At 49.9% G+C, this 17,027-nt stretch overlaps 1 protein-coding gene across 2 annotated transcripts in view; it reads left to right on the top strand.

The window, feature by feature from the left end:
- The window catches only part of Frmd8 (FERM domain containing 8), a 32,628-nt gene extending 28,856 nt beyond the window's left edge, over positions 1-3,772 (top strand). For both annotated transcript variants that reach the window (XM_004656666.2, XM_045141837.1), the window contains exons 10-11: positions 320-524; positions 2,728-3,772. In XM_004656666.2, the coding sequence (XP_004656723.2) occupies positions 320-524; positions 2,728-2,846 (324 nt within the window). In that variant the 3' untranslated portion in view covers positions 2,847-3,772. The remainder of the gene's footprint in view (positions 1-319; positions 525-2,727) is intronic.
- Positions 3,773-17,027: the final 13,255 nt, after the last annotated feature.

Raw genomic sequence — 17,027 nt, 5'->3', positions numbered from 1 at the left:
CCTCCCTTCCTCATCCTCTCTGTGGCCGCTGAGTATCTAGAAGCCCAACTGGAATTCCCATCTGCTCCAACCCACACAGCCTTCCGAGGCAGTGCCTTCTGAATAAATATTATTCTTTCCCACCCTACCTCTCAGACCTGGGGACCCCACTCGCCTTCAGGCCTCACCTCTGACATCACTTCAGGTGGGATTTCTTCCCTGCCCTTTGCTCCCAGAATACCTGTTTTCCCCCATCCAGAAGGCAGAGCCCTTAGGTCTTGTTTCTGCATGACGTCCTTTATCAGTGTTGACCAACCTGCCCACCCTTCTCTTTCCCCAGGCTGAGCTGATGAGTAGCCTCATAGAGTATTGCATCGAGCTGAACCAGGCTGCTGAGCCCACTGCCCCCCAGGACAGCACGTCTGGCCCCCACTCAGCCCCCTCCTCCTCCCCACCTCCCGCTCAGCGGCCCAAGCTGCGGAGGCAGAGCAGCGTGGTGTGCAGCCGGATCCAGCACCTCTCCACCATTGACTACGTGGAAGACGGTGAGCCAGCAGCACCACACACACACACATACGCGCCAGAGGGTGGGGAGGTCTGCAGCGGCTCTGGACAGAGTGGGTAGATCCTGGTAGGCACCCCAGTGAGGGAAGAGAGAGCTGAGGCCTTGGCTCTCAGGACCCTTTCCTGTCCCTTCTCACTGCTGCATGGACAATTGTGTCCATGGCAGCCATCTTCCAAATATGTAAAACCATTCAGTACCTTTTTCCTTTAATTTCTTTCTTTAGTACTGGGCCTTGAACCTAGAACTTCAGGCATGGTAGGCAAGTCCTCCACCACTGAGCCCATCCAATACCTTTTATTAAAGGTATGGGTATATTCTAGAGTTACTCTAAAATAGAATTGTTTTTTCAGTGCTGTAACAAAAGATCTAAATTTATTTTTGTTGTTGTTGGTTTGGTTTTGTAGCCCCAGCTGACTTGGAATTTACTATAGTCTCAGGCTGGCCTCGATCTCACAGCATTCCTCCTACCTCTGCCTTCCTAGTGCTGGGACTAAAAACACATGCCACCACAGTTGGAAAATCTATTTATTTTTTTAAAATATTTGAGAGGGGGCTGGAGGGATGGCTTAGTGGTTAAGGTGTTTGCCTGCAAAGCCAGAGGACCCAGGTTCAGTTTCCCAGGACCCATGTAAGCCAGATGCACAAGGGGGGCACACACATCTGGAGTTCGTTTGCAGCAGCTGGAGGCCCTGGCATGCCCATTCTCTCCCCCCCCCCCTTCCTATTTCTCTCTCTCTAATAAATAAAGAAAAATAAAATATTTTTAAAATATTTGAGAGACAGCCAGGCATGTTGGTGCACACCTTTAATCTCAGTACTCGGGAGGCAGAGGTAGGAGGATTGCCATGAGTTCAAGGTCACCCTGAGACTCAGTGAATTCCAGGTCAGCCTGAGCTACAGTGAGACCCTACCTCAAAAAAACGTACGTGTGTGTGTGTGTGTGTGTGTGTGTGTGTGTGTGTGTGTGTGTAGTTTGAGGAAGAGGCAGATAAAGTGAGTGTGGGTATGATAGGGCCTCTTGCCATGGCAAATGAACTCCAGATACATGTGTCATTTTGTGCATCTGGCTTTATGTGGATACTGGGAAATCAAATCCAGGCCATCAGGCTTTGCAAGCAAGCACCTTTAGCCACTGAGCCATCTCCAGCCCTAAATGTACTTATTTTAGAAGTATTGAGAATATAGCTCAGGGCCTTATGCATACTAGACAAACACTTTTACCACTGAGCTACAACTCCAGTCCCAAGATCAATACTTAAGTGGAAAAATGTTCACAAAATAATATTGAGTAGAAAAGCTCAAGTAATAGGACAGCATGCTTATCTCCTCAGGTACGAGGCAGACCTCAGCAGTCAGTGCTCAGTTACTGCAATTTTTACTTGTTCCTTTGTGCTTCTTTGTAGCATTTTGATTTCTATTTATTTATTTTTATTTTTATTTTTCAGTTCTTTAAGGTAAGGTCTCACTCTACTCCAGGCTGACCTGGAATTTACTATGTAGTCTCAGGGTGGCCTTGAACTCACAGTGATCCTCCTTCCTCTGCCTCTCAAGTGCTGGGATTAAAGGCGTGTGCCAACACACCTGTCACCCCCCCCCCCTTTTTATTTTTGGTTTTTCGAGGTCAGTTCTCACTCTGGCCCAGGCTGACCTGGAATTCACTATGTAGCCTCAGGGTGGCCTTGAACTCACAGTGATCTATCTCTGCCTCCCAAGTGCTGGGATTAAAAGATACCGTGCCTGGTTTAGAATTGGTTGTTCTTCTCTTGATTAGACTAGGATTATGGGACTGGAAAAGGCAGACCACAGGGGCCAGGCAGCAGCATCCTATCAAGAGGTGCCTGTCAATTTTGTCTATGTCTGTAGATACTGTCCTGGTCACCTAGCTATGGAAGCTAAGGCTCCGTACCATCAGCTGGATGTGATGGAGTATTTTGTTTCTTTCCTTAGCTTCAGGAATTGTAGTGAATGTTGCTCCAACAGAACAGCTGGTCAGGACTGCCTAGGATCTGTGAGGATGGCTGTGTACCCCTCCATGCGGCCAGAGAGATGATAGGTCTGAAGGGGAAACTTAGTCCAAAGAGCTTCCAGCAAAAGCCATTCCACGAGAGCCAGAGCCCAGCTTCCCAGGGCCTGGGCCGCCCTCGCCCAGGTGCCTCTTCTCAGCCTGTTTCTCTCCCTCACAGGCAAAGGAATCAAACGGGTAAAACCAAAGCGCACCACATCCTTCTTCAGCCGGCAACTCTCCACAGGCCAGGGCAGTTACACGGTAGTGCAGCCTACCGACAGCCTGGAGCAGGGCTGAGGGCAGAGACGCAGAGCAGCGGGAGGACATGCGGTGCCCCAGCCCTGGCCAGGCACCGTCCTCCCAGACAAGGCCAGGCCGCATTGTCTCAAAGGCTGAGAACCTGGGAGCAGGGCCATGCAGGATCTTCAGGTGTTCCAGACCAGGGGGAGGTGACATCTATGCCTACTACTGTGCCTGGACTGAGCCTGCAGCCCCTCTTGCAACCTGTCCTTCCTTCCTGGACTCCGCCTAGCTGCTGAGGCTCTAGCCGTAACTCCCGCCCACAGATGCACCTTTCTTCCTGTCTCAAAGTGGTCCATGTCGTTGGCTCTGAAGGGACGTTGAAGACGACTGGCAGCTCCGATGGCAGGTGGCCAAGGATCAGAGCTTGGGACCTGCAAGTGCCATAACAGCTTTGGTCTTTTCCAGACTTTGGTGACCACATCTTGCATTCCTTCCATTGGCATTCCTCCCACATTGCCAACAGGCTGATCGTCCTTTGCAGGCTGTGCTGGTGTTGGTGTTGCAGATTTTGATAGCAGTGGATTCTTTTTTTTTTTTTTTGGTTCTGGGTGTGCTTAGCTTAGGGTTAGGGAGAGCTAGACAGTCAGTAGTCACTAGAACTCCCCAAGGCAATGGCTCCCAAGTTTGTAGTCTTGTGAAGCAACAAAGAATTAACAGGAGCAGACACAGCAGAAGAGCAAATTAAGGGCTGAGGAGATAGCTCAGTGGTTAAAGCACTTTGATGAGAAGCCTGTTGGTCTGGGTTCAGTTCCTCAGCACCAAGTAAAGCTGGAAGCAAAAAGTAGTTTGTGCCTGCCATTTGCAGTGGCAAGAGTCCCTGGCATGCCTCACATGTGCATGCACACACGTAACTGAACAAAAATGTTAATAAGAGAAGGGTAGGTTAAGCCAGGCATGGTGGCACTTGCCTTTAATCCCAGCACTCCAGAGGCCGAGGTAGGAGGATCACTGTGAGTTTGAGGCCACCCTGAGAATACAGAGTGAATTCCAGGTCAGGTCAGCCTGGACTAGAGTGAGACCCTACCTTGAAAATAAAAAAAAGGGAAGGGGGCAATTTAAGCAAAGCTTTATTCTTAGAAAGTAAAGCAGCAAAAAACTTGTAAGCTGAAAGGGTCACTGAGCTGGTGACCACTTGGTGACTTGGACCAGAGTTTTTATACCCCAGGGAAGTAAATTAGGCTTCAAGTCTTCATGGATTAGATTGGTTACTTCACTGTATAATGAGGGCTCACCTTTGGGGATGTAAATTAGGCACCAGGGTGACCTGGATTTGTTACACAGTGTTCTTGATAAGAAAGGAAGGCAGAGATGGGAGGATTGCTGTGAGTTCGAGGCCACCCTGAGACTACAGAGTGAATTGAATTCCAGGTCAGCCTGGGCTAGAGTGAAACCCTACCTTGAAAAGCCAAAAAAAAAAAAAAAAAAAAGAAAGAAAGAAAGGCTGGAGAGATGGCTTAGCAGTTAAGGTGCTTGCCCCAGCTAAGGACCCATGTTCAACTCTCCAGATCCCTCATAAACCACATGCACAAAGGTGGGGCAAGTGCAAGGTCACACGTGCCCACTGAGTGGTGCAAGTGTCTGGAGTTTGATTGCAGTGGCTGAGGTCCTGGCATGCCAAATCTCTCTCACCCTAAAAAAGTAATAATTAAAGGAACAAGGGCTGGTGGCTAGCCTATACCTTGGTGAGTCTGGGCTTTGTTGGAGTTCAGCCCCCAGACTCTGTTCTCTGGACTTTCCAGTAAGTGATACTCTTATTGGATCTGTATCCCTAATTATCTACAAAATGGGGGCTACTTTACTATTAATTCCTATTGCTTGAACCTGAGGGAGCTGGGTAGGGGCCCCACCTAGATCTCCCCGCAGGCCTGCAACACTGAACAGAAAGGAGGTACCTTGTTTTTGGGTTTTGCTTTTCAAGGTAGGGTCTGCTTCTAGGGTAGGCTAGGAGATGCCTTTTTGTAAGCCTTTTTCCTGTGCTGGAGGTGGCTCTCCCAATAGGCCCACCAGAGCCACAATCCACACCGGAAAGGCTAAACATACCCGGCACACACGCACACACCTCCCCAGACTCAAATGGCTCATCTCATGAACCCACCAAATGTGCCTTTTCCCATGATCTGGATTTTTGGGTGTTTGTTTTTGTCTTGTCCCCTCTGCTCTGAGTGGATGTGACCTGTGAGACTCAGGCTCTCCTTCAGCCCCAGTGAAGTGAGCTCTCTGGGATGTTGGGTGTGGGTGCTTAGCTTGCTTGTCCTCAGCTTGCCCTCCGGGTAGCAGTGACTGGCTAGAGAGGAGCTTGTCCTGAAAGGGGTGCTTTCTAGACCCTTGTGCCCCTCACTGGAAGTAAACTGCCCTGGGGCTTCCCTAGACTCCTGACAGGTAAGTCCCAGGCAGTGCACAAAGGCTTTCTTTGTCTTCCATTCTTAAGGGAAAACCACAGAAATGTGAAGCCCTCATGAGCCCTAGGTAAGAACTGCTCACCTGCCCCTGCTCAGCTCCAGCTGTCTTGCAGTGAGCTTGCCTTCCACAGCAAGGACTGTATTGTCATAATGTGTCAAAAGGAAAGGCTGGGAGGTGTCCCCAGACTTGGACTATCCGGGCTTCAGGATGATGTCACCTGCCACTGGAAGACTCCGTCCAGACTCCTGTCTTCTCGAGATGCCAGCTGCTCTCCTGGTCCTGTTGGTTGCTGGCTGTTGTTGACTGCAGGTGCATTCTTGCCTGATGGGGTGGGCATGTGGGCGTGTGTGTACACAAACTGTGTTTCCACTTCAGTCTGTTCTCCCATGTTCTAAGCACCAATTGTGCCTTAACCTCTGCTTGCCCTTTGGGATTAAGCAGTATTTCTGTGTTTTACGAAATGTCCTTTGAATGTCCTTTCTTTTATATCATGTGACTTATTAATAAAATTGATGCTTGGAAAACTCTGCGGTGGTTTGTGGTATGAAATAACTAGGGCATGCTGATTACAGGCTGCCTATTTGCTTAAGTGTGTGTCAAGGTGCAGAGTCCTCAAGGTGGGACCCCAGTGAACCTGGGGCTTCGTTGGAGTCACTGCAGGAATGAGCAGTCCAGGAGTGCTCGAGGCTCCTGTGGAGCTGTGAGGACTCTGTGGCTGCCCTGCCTTCCCTGGGTCCTGGGTCTGCCCAGGAGCTTGTTCTCCACAGATCCTGTGGTGACACACAGTTTGGAAGGCTAGGACTGCACTAGACCTGCCTCAGGCACAGAGGCTCCCCAGGAGGCCATGGAGCAAATGACATAGGCTTTGGCCCTGATGGGTGGTGCCAGAAGTTGAGGATTGGGGTTCTCCCTGAACGCTTCCAGGTTAAAGGAGCAAGCTTGTGTCCTTGTGGCAGTGTGGTTCTATGGTCAGGGTCTGTTTCCTGTCATCCATAACAGCAAGTGATACCTTGTCCTCTGGGTGGTTCTCTGCCAGGCTGGGACAGTATGGTGCCACTGGTAGCAATTAGGAGCAAGGTAGGCTGCTTATGTAGAGTTAAGGACCTGGGCCTAGAAGAACAAATGCCAACTTGCACAGGTGAGACCAAAAGGTAACAGTCCATTTCCTGACTCTTCCTCCATTTTCCCCTGGGTTTTTTTTTTGCCCCTCCCTGTGGGCTTTTTGCAAGTCTGTGCTTGTCCCCAACCCATCAACCAATCACAGTCCTCCATATATATTTAGACTTAACCAATGAAACTCATCCCAACTGGATGCCTCATTTACATATGCAAGGTTATAAGGAAACCTGATCCAAGTCACCATGCAGACTACCACCTCAGGACCCCTCACACATAGGGAGACTTTCTGCTTTATTTTACTTAAAACATATGTTTTAGGAAACTTCAATGTGCCAATCTCAGTTACTATAACATTTGATTCCTTTGCCCAGTCTCTATAAATGCCTCATTTACATTCAAGTGCTCAAAAAGTTCATGTTCCTACTCTTCCTATAGTTTGTTCACATTCACACTTCAAGTTTCAAGTTAAGTGGGGCATGGTGGCACAGGCCTTTAATCCCAGCACTCAGGAAGCAGAGGTAGGAGATCGCCATGAGTTCGAGACCACCCTGAGACTACACAGTGTATTCCAAGTCAACCTGGACTAGAGTGAGACCCTACCTCAAAATAAATAAATAATAAAAATTTTAAAAGATAAAAGGCTGATTGAGAAGGGGAGGGAATATGATGGAGAGTGGAGTTTCAGAGGGAAAATTCAGGGAAGGAATTACCATGGGTTATTGTCTATTAATTATGGAAGTCAATTAAAAAAAAGTAAAAGAAGGGAGAAAAAACAGAAGAAATAGTAGTTGGAAAGAAGATACAGACATGCAGAGAGAGAGAGAGAAGGGGTGTATCAGGGACTCTAGCCAGAGCAAATGAACTCCAAATGCATGTGCCCCTTTGTGTGTCTGGCTTTATGTGGGTCTGGATTGTTAGGCTTTGCAGGCAAATGCCTTAACTGCTGAGACATCTCTCCAGGCCCCCAAATTTTGTCTTTTTCCTAAATTTTTATTTGCACATGTATGTGGAGGGGTATGGGTCATCTGGCTTTACATGAGTGGCTGGGTAATTCAACCCAGGGTGGCAGGCTTTACAAGCAAGTTCCTTTAACCTCTGAGTCATCTTTCCAGCCCCAAAAATATGTTCTTATATTTTATTCTTTTACTTGGGAGAGAGGTAGAGAGAGAAAGAATGGGCATGTCAGGGCCTCTAGCCACTGCAAACTCCAGATGCACACCCCACCTTGCGCATCTGGCTTACGTGGGTCCTGGAGAATTAAACCTGGATCCTTGGCTTTGCAGGCAATTGCCTTAACCACTAAGCCATTTCTCCAGCCCCCCAAAATATGTTCTTAAAAAAGAACCCAGCTTTGAAAAAAAAAGGGAGGCCCTAAGGCTGGAGAGATGGCTCAGTAGTTAAAGGCATGCTTACTTACAAAACCTTAAGAACACAGGTTTAATTTCTCAGTACATTAAGCCAGATGCACAAAGTAGTGCATGCTTCTAGAGTTCATTTGCAGTGGCAAGAGGCCCTGGCCCACCCATTCTCAATTTTTTTTAAAGGGGGCCCCTCAGGCTGGAGAGATAGCTTAGCAGTTAAGGGTCTTGCCTGCAAATCCTAAGGACTCATGTTTGACTCTCCAGGAGGTCCCATGTAATCCAGACACAAGGTGACACAAGCAAGCAAGGTGGCACACACGTCTGGAGTTCTATTGCAGTGGCAGTAGGTCCTGGCACATCAATTTTCTCTCTCTCTCTCTCACGAGCGCGCTTTTGCTTTCTCTCTTACTCTCATAAAATAAATTGAAAATTTTTAAAATTAAAAAAAATTTTAAAGGCCCTAAAGGGCTGTAGGCTCTTACTTGCAAAGCCTGACAGCCCAGGTTCAATTTCCCAACACTCACATAAAGGCAGATGCACCACGTGGCACGTGTATCTGGAGTTCCTTCATAGTGTCGGGAGATCCTGAGGCCCTGGAGTGCCCATTCTTTCCCTCCCTCCCTCTCTCTCCTTGCAAATAAGTAAAGTAAAATAAATATTTTTAAGCTGGGCATGGTGGTGCACATTTTTAATCCCAGCACTCGGGAGGCAGAGGTAGGAGGATTGCTGTGAGTTCAAGGCCATCCTGAGACTCCATAGTGAATTCCAAGTCAGCCTGGGCTAGAGTGAGACCCTACCTCGAAAAACAAAACAACATTCTTTATTTTTGGTCCCACAAGTCTTAGATTGACACCTGCCCGCAGCAGACATGCTGACTCCTTTTATTTCTTGGCAACCTGCCATCTCCTGCCTCGAGGCCTTTGCTCACACAAGCTGTTCTACATTTTGAAAGCTCAGGCATCCTTAGGCGTCCTTCCTACTTTAGCATCACAACACATCCCAGCCACAGCCCCCTCTCCTGTACCCTCACCAAACTATCAGGCTGAACCCAGGGCCCTCCCCAACTAGACTTGTTTGAAGGCCAAGCCCCTATTCATGGCATCACCTCCACCTGCTGTGTGGCCTAGAGCAAGTTACAGCACTTTTCTGGGCCTCCGTTCCTCACCACGAGCTGGTGTCTGCAGTGGCTGGAGGCCCTGGCTTCTCCCATTCTCTATCTCTGCCTTCTATCTCTCACTTTCTGACTTCAAATAAATTTTTAAAAAGTATTTTTTTTTAAATAAACCCAAATGCCAAATGATGCCCTTTTCACACAGCTCTTGTTTTTGTTCTCAGGCTGACTGTGTGGGCTTGGGTGTGGCCGCGGTCACCGCATGCAGATCCAGTCATGACCAGCAGGGGGCAGCTGAGCCCGCCCTTTCCCCCTGCTGCTTTGCGGCCATCATGAGCCAGCACTTCTGCTTCCGCCGAGCCCCGCAGCCTGCAATATGGTGGAACGGCGTACAGAATCTGAGGGAGGGAGGCTTTGGTCTGGTACCGACGCCCATCTGTACCCACAGGACCTTCCTCCTGCCGCTAAGTCGGTGTGGTTGATGGCGCTTGAGCTTTCCACAGCTCAGGAACCTTGTCCTGGAAACCAATTGTGCTTTGGAACTTGCTTGTTTTTCTGTAAAATGACAACAAGCCGGGCGTGGTGGTTGCACGCCTTTAATCCCAGCACTCGGGAGGCAGAGATAGGAGAATTGCCACGAGTTCGAGGCCATCCTGAGACTATGTGGTGAATTCCAGGTCAGCATAGGCTAAAGTAAGACCTTACCTCGAAACACAAAACAAAAAAAATATATGTGACAACTTAGGTCAAACTATTTAAAGCCAGAGCTATTTGGGGGAAATCCAGAGACAGGGTTAGTCATTCAGTTCCTGCTCCACCCTCTGCTGTCAGCATCCCATCAGCCCCCAGCTATTTCAAACTTCGGTTTTTCTTTTGGCGATGCTAGGGAAGAAACCTAGGGCCTTTATCATACTGGACAAGCCCTCTACCACTGAGCCATTCCCCCAGTCCCGTTTTAAAACTCTTTGACATAAATATAATTTGCAACAGAGCATAGTACCAGTTTTTCTCTTAAGAATTCTAGGTCTCCTGCCACCAGACCATGACATTTGAGGGGTGGGAGGATGGGCAGAGGTAATGACTACAGACAACCTCAGCCAATGAGAACAGGCCTCCCAGGTAACGTCAAATCAGCAGCTTCCAGAAGGTTTGCACTCAGCCCACCCCACTGTGCTGCTGGCCTTGTCCCTGTCCCGGGCACCAACTTGTTCACAGTCAGCGACGGGACAGTGAGGTGAAGGCAGGTTGAGTGAAGTTCGCGGGCACTCTAGTGCTCCGGTGGGGTCACTGTAGTGGCAAGTCCTGGGTTGAGGACATTCCCTGTTGTGATTTCTGTGAAAGCAGATGGCTTGGGCAGCTGGCTCTGCTGAGGTTCTTGCCGAAGGAGGGTTTTACAAACCTAAATCCTGGGTGGGAGAGGGCAGGTGACTCCAAAGAAGCTTCCGCCAGGAGTACCTGTGGGTAGGCTCGAAGAGGAGGCTTGGAAGGGGACATGGGGCAATGTGGGGGGGGGGTCTAGGAAAGCTGGGGCTTGTTTAGTGCTTGAGCAAGGGACCCGGTTACTGGGGCTAGCAGAGGCACAGGGCAGTGGAAGATGCAGGACCTGTTGGATGGGGCCCCTAGTTCCCTCAGTTAAGGGCCAGAATAGGGACACTTATTTATCATGCAGAGAGGCCTGGTGAGTCTGGTGACAGGATCAAAGGCTTGTGTGGACATCCCAGGGGGTGGCCAGCTTGGGCAAGGTTCAGGAAGGGGTGTGTTCAGGAGGGCTGGGCCTAAGAACCTAGGACAAGGGGCAAGAGGCCAAATGCTCAACAGATGTGCATGAAATGTGTCCCAGAACACAGAGTTCTGGTGTTGCTGGTTTTGAGAGCAATGGGACCTCTTGGCCAATGGCTCTGAGTTCCTTGTCTTGTACCTTGTACAGAGCCGACACATGCAGACCTGGCAAGTTAAGAAAGATTTATTGTAGGAAATAAAGCAAAGCAGAAAGCTTCCAGGTTGGGAAGGGTCCCACCTTGTACTCTGCTCGGTGACCTGGCTCGGGGGTGTAGATTAGGCATGGAGTTGGGATGGGCTTTACTGGTTAAGTTTAAATGTGTATAAAGGACCTTGACTGGTTGGTAGGTCAGGGAGAAAAGTGCAGATTCAAAATGGAACCATAGCCGGGCGTGGTGGCGCACACCTTTAATCCCAGCACACGGGAGGCAGAGGTAGGAGGATCGCCGTGAGTTCAAGGCCACCCTGAGATGACAGAGTTAATTCCAGGTCAGCCTAACCAGAGTGAGACCCTACCTTGAAAAACCAAAAAAAAAAAAAAAAAAAAAAAAAAATGGAAACATGGTGTGGGCAAAGCTTGTGAAAAATTCTTATGAGGAGTAAGAACTAGAAATCAAAACCGAGGGCTCAGCTGATCATTAATCTTGATGAATCAGATTTAGTTTCACACTGGAAATCTGGCTTCAGTTTTTGTTTTTCTTTCTTTTCTTTTTTCCCAAGGTAGGGTCTCACTCTAGTCCAGGCTGACCTGGAATTCACTATGAAGTCTCAGGGTGGCCTCGAATTCACAGCAATACTCCTACCACTGCCTCCTGAGTGTTGGGATTAAAGGCGTGCGCCACCACGACCAGCTTTGTTTTTCGAGGTAGGGTCTTACTCTGGCCCCAGCTCACTGGGATTCACTATGTGGACTCAGGGTAGCTTTGAACTCACAACGATCCTCCCTCCTCTGCCTCCCAAATTCTGGGATTAAAGGCATATGCCACCACACCTGGCTTCAGTGTTTGTTTGTTTGGTTTTTTTTTTGGGGGGGGGGGTTGTTGTTCTTTAAATATTTTTTTTTTAATATTTTATTTTTATTTATTTATTTGACAGAGAAAGAGGGAGGAAAGAAGGGAGGCGGGGAGGGAGAGAATGGGTGTGTCAGGGCCTCCAGCCACTGCAAACGAACTCCAGATGCGTATGCTCCCTTGTGCATCTGGCTAACGTGGGTTCTGGGGAATCGAACCTGGGTTCTTTGGCTTTCAGGCAAACGCCTTAACCCCTAAGCCATCCCTCCAGCCCTCTTTAAATATTTTTATTTATTTGCAAAAAGAAGAGAGACCAATAGAGAGAATGGGCGCACTAGGACCTCCAGCTGCTGCAAACTAACTCCAAATTCATGCACCACTTTGTGCATTTAGCTTTATATGAATACTGGGGAATTGAACCCAAGTCTTAGGCTTTGCAGGCAAGCGCCTTAACTGCTGGGCAATCTCTCCAACCCTTGTTTCTGGCTTTCTTATTGTTTATTTGCGGTTGCTGGGGATTGAACCCAGGGCCTAGGGCATGCTACTTCCTCATCCTCAGACTGGAAATTCTTTTAGTTGCACCAGGGCAAACTGACATCTATATTCTTTTGGGCCTAAGCCCCTAACTACATACAAAAGAAGGTTGTCTTGATCCTAATCTCTTGTCATTGGGAGATCTAGATTTCTGGGACTGACAACAAAAGTTGCTTTTTGTAAAGCATGGCTTAAGGCTAGGCTATAGGAGGAGATCACCCCCGTGAGACCAGGGATGGGCTCAGGAAACAGGGCCCATAGACCCCACACCCTCAGGGAAGGTACTGAGGATTCCCTCCTCCTCTTCCTCACTGTCAAGAAAATGAGACCAAAAAAGGCAAATCCAGACTACCCACTTGGCTTTTTCAACCTGGACAACAGTGCCTCCCACTTCCAAAGCCCTATGCCTTCTGCCCGAATTTGGTTCACAAAGCTTCGTCTGGTTCCTGTCACCCTAGTACTGGAGGACAGCCCCAGCTCCTTGTTTTGCTAATCTCCTGACCTAGGGCTCCTGGTGCTCAGCTTCAGAGTGGGCCTGCCATCACCTTCACGGTCTCCAGCTGACCTTGGAACTACTTCCTTGCTTTAGTCAGTCCACAAATATTTGCCAAGAGCCTCACAGTGCTCAGCGTGACCTTTGTAAAACATAAACTGCGAAACCAGGCACTTACCAAGGTCTGTCACATGCCAGGGACGCTGAGGGCCCAGAGACCCAAAACACAGCAAAATGAAACCCTCTCCCAAGAAAATCAAGTTCAGGGGAAGGAGTTGTTTAGAGCTGGGGGGGGGGGGAGGGAAGAGGGGTCACCGAAAGGTGACTTTGGGGCCCAGGCCTAGTGGGAGCTAAAGGTAGACAAGGCAGCCAGCCACTGGGTTAGGAGAACTCCGTAATTGTGAAATGCCTGTGTTGGGGGGAGGTGTGGTGGGTACAGCGAGCTGGGCAAGGTTAAGAGCTTGTCCTTTCTGTGGGAGCCACGCTGGACGAGGCGTGGGGGATGGGCGCGCGCAGACTGTAGCTCCGCGGCGGCGGCTGCAGGGTCAGGTGATGGGGAAAGGAAGGCTCCCCGCCAGCGCCCAGTGACTGTGCAGTTTCCTGACTCAGGCAGAGCGAGGCATCTCACGGCTGAGAAGGAAAGGGCCCAGGCACCATGAGAAGCCCAAGGTGACCCAGGGGGCCACGACTCTGGACCTCTGGTATATTCTCAAGTGGCAGCAGCAATATTGGCACAGTCTTGCTCTTGGGGAAAACCAAATCAACACTCTTCTTTCTCTCACCTTTTCAAGTTTTTTTTTTTTTTTTTTTGAGGGGGGGTGCAGGGGATGGGGGTCCTGGGATCCTTTCCTGAGCTGGTGTGTGCTTGAAAAGGAAAGGAACGAGCTGGCTTCCAAACAAGTCGGGGAGGCCAGCGATCCTGGCTGTATATGACCACAAGAAAGAGCTTGGAGGGCTTTACTCCCTCCTGCTTTCTCATGGGCAGTAGCTCTTCATACTATCTCCTCTTTCCTTCTCTTAAACGAACAAAATCTCTCTAAGCTGAAGGAAAAAAGGAAAGCAAGAGCTTATACAGAAAAGGGCCTCACCATGGGATCAGAAATCATCTACGGGACACTTCACTGTTCCTTCCTGTCCTCTCCAACTCAAAAAGCCCCTGAGCTGGCTGGCTGAGAGGAAGCAAGCTGAGGCTAGGCCCATGAACCGGCCCGCCCATCACCACTGAGCCCCACCCTACCCAAGGTCTTGTTGACACAGTTTTCTGGAATAGCTTGTTTTGATCTACAGAAATTTGCTGATGCACTGACTGCCCCACCCAGCTTCTCCTCCATCAGGGTGGAGATATTTTTGGTCTTATTTGTACAAAACGAGAACAGAGCCCAGATGGTGTGTGCCCATCAAAGGATGGGTACAGCCCTGACCCCCAACTGTAAGGTAGGGTGCCCTGTATGGTTCTAGCCCCAGACCTCTTCAAATACATTTCTTTCCAGGGAAAACCGTGGAATGTGGAGGACAGGAGCCTTTCAAGCTGCCACATTGTCCCTGGAAACTGAGGGAGCAGAGGAGACAGGAGGACACAGAGGGAACCTTATGTGTGACCAAGCAAACTATGGTCTATAGAAGCTTAGGCTTTGTGTGGTGCCAAATTAAGGGTTAATGAACTGGCCTCGGTGAACCGTGTATCTCATGGACCCTAACATGATAAGGGACTTGTGTTACAAAGCAAGCTTGTAAGTCAAAGATCCGGCCTCAAGCGCTCTCAGGCCACCTGGACAAGGATCCATAAACGAAAGAAAGGCCTTGCCTTTCCCCCATTCTTCTCTCCCAAAGACCTCCACTCCCGCGTTCAAGCGCAGAGGCGGCACCTCCTCCAATGAAGAACAGTCTGTGCTTTTCTTTCTTGTACCTCTCATGTCACTCTACTCAACCCGGAATCCCAACACCCTGTTTCCCTACTTCCAGTGTTCTGAAAAATTGGGTGTGCTCGCTCTATAATCCCAGCGTGGAAGAGGCTGAGGTAGGAGGATTACTGTGAGTTCAAGGTTAGCCTGGAGTGGAGTGAGACCCTGCCTCAAGGAGAAAAAAAAAAGTTAAAATCTAAGATAAACTGCTAATGAGATGTGGGAATAACATGTGAATGAGGAACATTGAGACCAGAGAAATAAGAGTACAAGGTGACAGAAACATGGGCTCCCAAAGTAGCCAACACTTGACTATCAGCTCAGGAAAAAAAAAGGGCTGACTCCACAGCCTGGTACTGGGAAACAGCAGGGAAGCCTCATTTGCTTATTTCTATACCAGCTTCCCAGCTTTCTAGAACATTCTGACAGGCAATTCCCCTGTTCTTTGAGGTTGTCAGTCTCGCCCCTGGAAATACTGCCGAGAAGCCTGAAGGGACAAACCTGGGTGTGGTGGTCATGCTTGTAATCTACCAGCACTGCAGAGGCTCAGGCAAGGACGCCTGGGGAACAGTCCCGACCAGCCTAGGCACCAATGGGAGAGCCTGTCTAAAGGGCATTAGAAATGACAGAGGACAGATTTTAGAGGAGGGTGAGCGACAAGAATAACTTAGCAGAACACTTCCCTATAACTCATCTCCTCAACCCTCCTCCCCCAATCATCCACCAGCAAACAAGTCCTGGCTTGTCACAGAATCCACTTTCTGTGCTGACTGTCACATGAGGAACTGTCACCAGCGTTCCAGGAACCGGGGGAGGGTGCGGCCTGGGACCTGCCCTGCCAGCAGATGCCCTGTCGAAGAGGCAGGGGGAAAAAATAGCTCCCCCAGTTTCCCACTCCTGGTTGCCAAGGGAGCTGTTGACACCGGGTTCTGTTTGGAGTGTGGGTGGTGAGCCTGGGAGGAGACTTCCTGGCGAACGTTCTGCCCTTTTTCATTCTGGTTAAACTGTCCTTTCAGCCTGGGCTGGGGGCCGGGGCGCTACGTGGAGGGCTTCTGTGGGTCTCAGGCCCCGGTTCTTCAGCACGTAGCTGCCCACTGGCACGGGGAGGAGGGACCAACAACACTTTCCAAAATCCTCACTACCCCTCGGGCCCTGGTGTAAAGGTGGCAAGGTTTGTTTTTTGTTTTTTTTTTCCCAGATAGGGTCTCACTCAGCCCAGGCTGATCTAGAACTCGCTGCATAGTCCCTGGCTGGCCTTGAACATGCCTTGATCGCAAGTTGAACTCCACTCCAAGTGGGCAGCCTGCCTGGCACCCTAAATGGCCACTAAACCTCTCTGAAGCCGGGCGTGGTGCCTTACGCCTTTAATCCCTGCACTCAGGAGGCAGAGGAAGGAGGATCGCCATGTGTTTGAGGCTAGCCTGAGACTACATAGTGAATTCCAAGGAGACCCTACGGGGTGGGAGGGAGTACGACACTCCCTGAGTTCATTACATGCCACAAACTACTTCAAATGCAGACTTTAAAAAATTACTTATTTGACAGAGAGGGAGGGAGGGAGAGGGGGAGAATGGGCTCACCAGTTCCTCCAGCTACTGCAAACGAACTCCAGACCCATTTGCCACCTTGTGCATCTGGCTTAAGTGGGTTTTGGGGTATCGAACCTGGGTCCTTTGGCTTTGCAGACAACTACTAAGCCATCCCTCCAGCCCTAAATGCAGCTTTTAATACATTTAAGTTATATATCCATCTGGATGTCCTTTATATACTTCACATATACTACTTTCTCTCTCTCTTTTTTTTTTTTTTTGGTTTTTCGAGGTAGGATTTCGCTCTAGCCTCAGCTGACATGGAACTGGCTATGTAGTCTCAGGGTGACCTCGAACTCACAGCGACCCTCCTACCTCTGCCTCCCAAATGCTGGGATTAAAGGCTTGCGCCACCGAGGCCGGCATTACAAAATCTTTGTGCTCTTAGGTTGCAACCACCCTTTGTCAATTAACACATCATGTACACATTTTAAATAGTCTATTCCGGCTGCTGGGTCACCAGTTAGTTCCTTGGAACTTCTTCACTCTCGGGCCACTGTGTGACAAGAGATGAAGAAACCAGGGCCATGCCCCTCCGAGCTGGCAGCTGGTTGGTTTCCATTCACTCGCTTCCTGCCGTTTGTTACCGAGAGTCCTCCGCCACCGCAGGGTCTGGGGTGCGGGGAAACTTCTCTCCCTGTTTACAGAACCACCCCCACCGCAGCCTGGCAGGCGCCCGCGCTGGCGTCACCGGCCGAACACGAGGCGACGCCGCCCAAGGAGTCACGCGCGCGCCACCCCCACCCGGGCCGCGCCGCGGCGGAGTGACGCGCCCCCGCAGAGATCCCTCCGCCGCCGCCTGGAATTTTCCAGCCGCTCAGCCGGCCCTACTTTCGGGCCTCCGCGGGGCGGGGCGGGTGACCTGGGGCGACCTCGGC

Source organism: Jaculus jaculus, chromosome 1 (genome assembly GCF_020740685.1).
Source record: "Jaculus jaculus isolate mJacJac1 chromosome 1, mJacJac1.mat.Y.cur, whole genome shotgun sequence".
Lineage (NCBI taxonomy): Eukaryota > Metazoa > Chordata > Mammalia > Rodentia > Dipodidae > Jaculus > Jaculus jaculus.
This window is presented reverse-complemented; position numbering and strand designations above follow the sequence as displayed.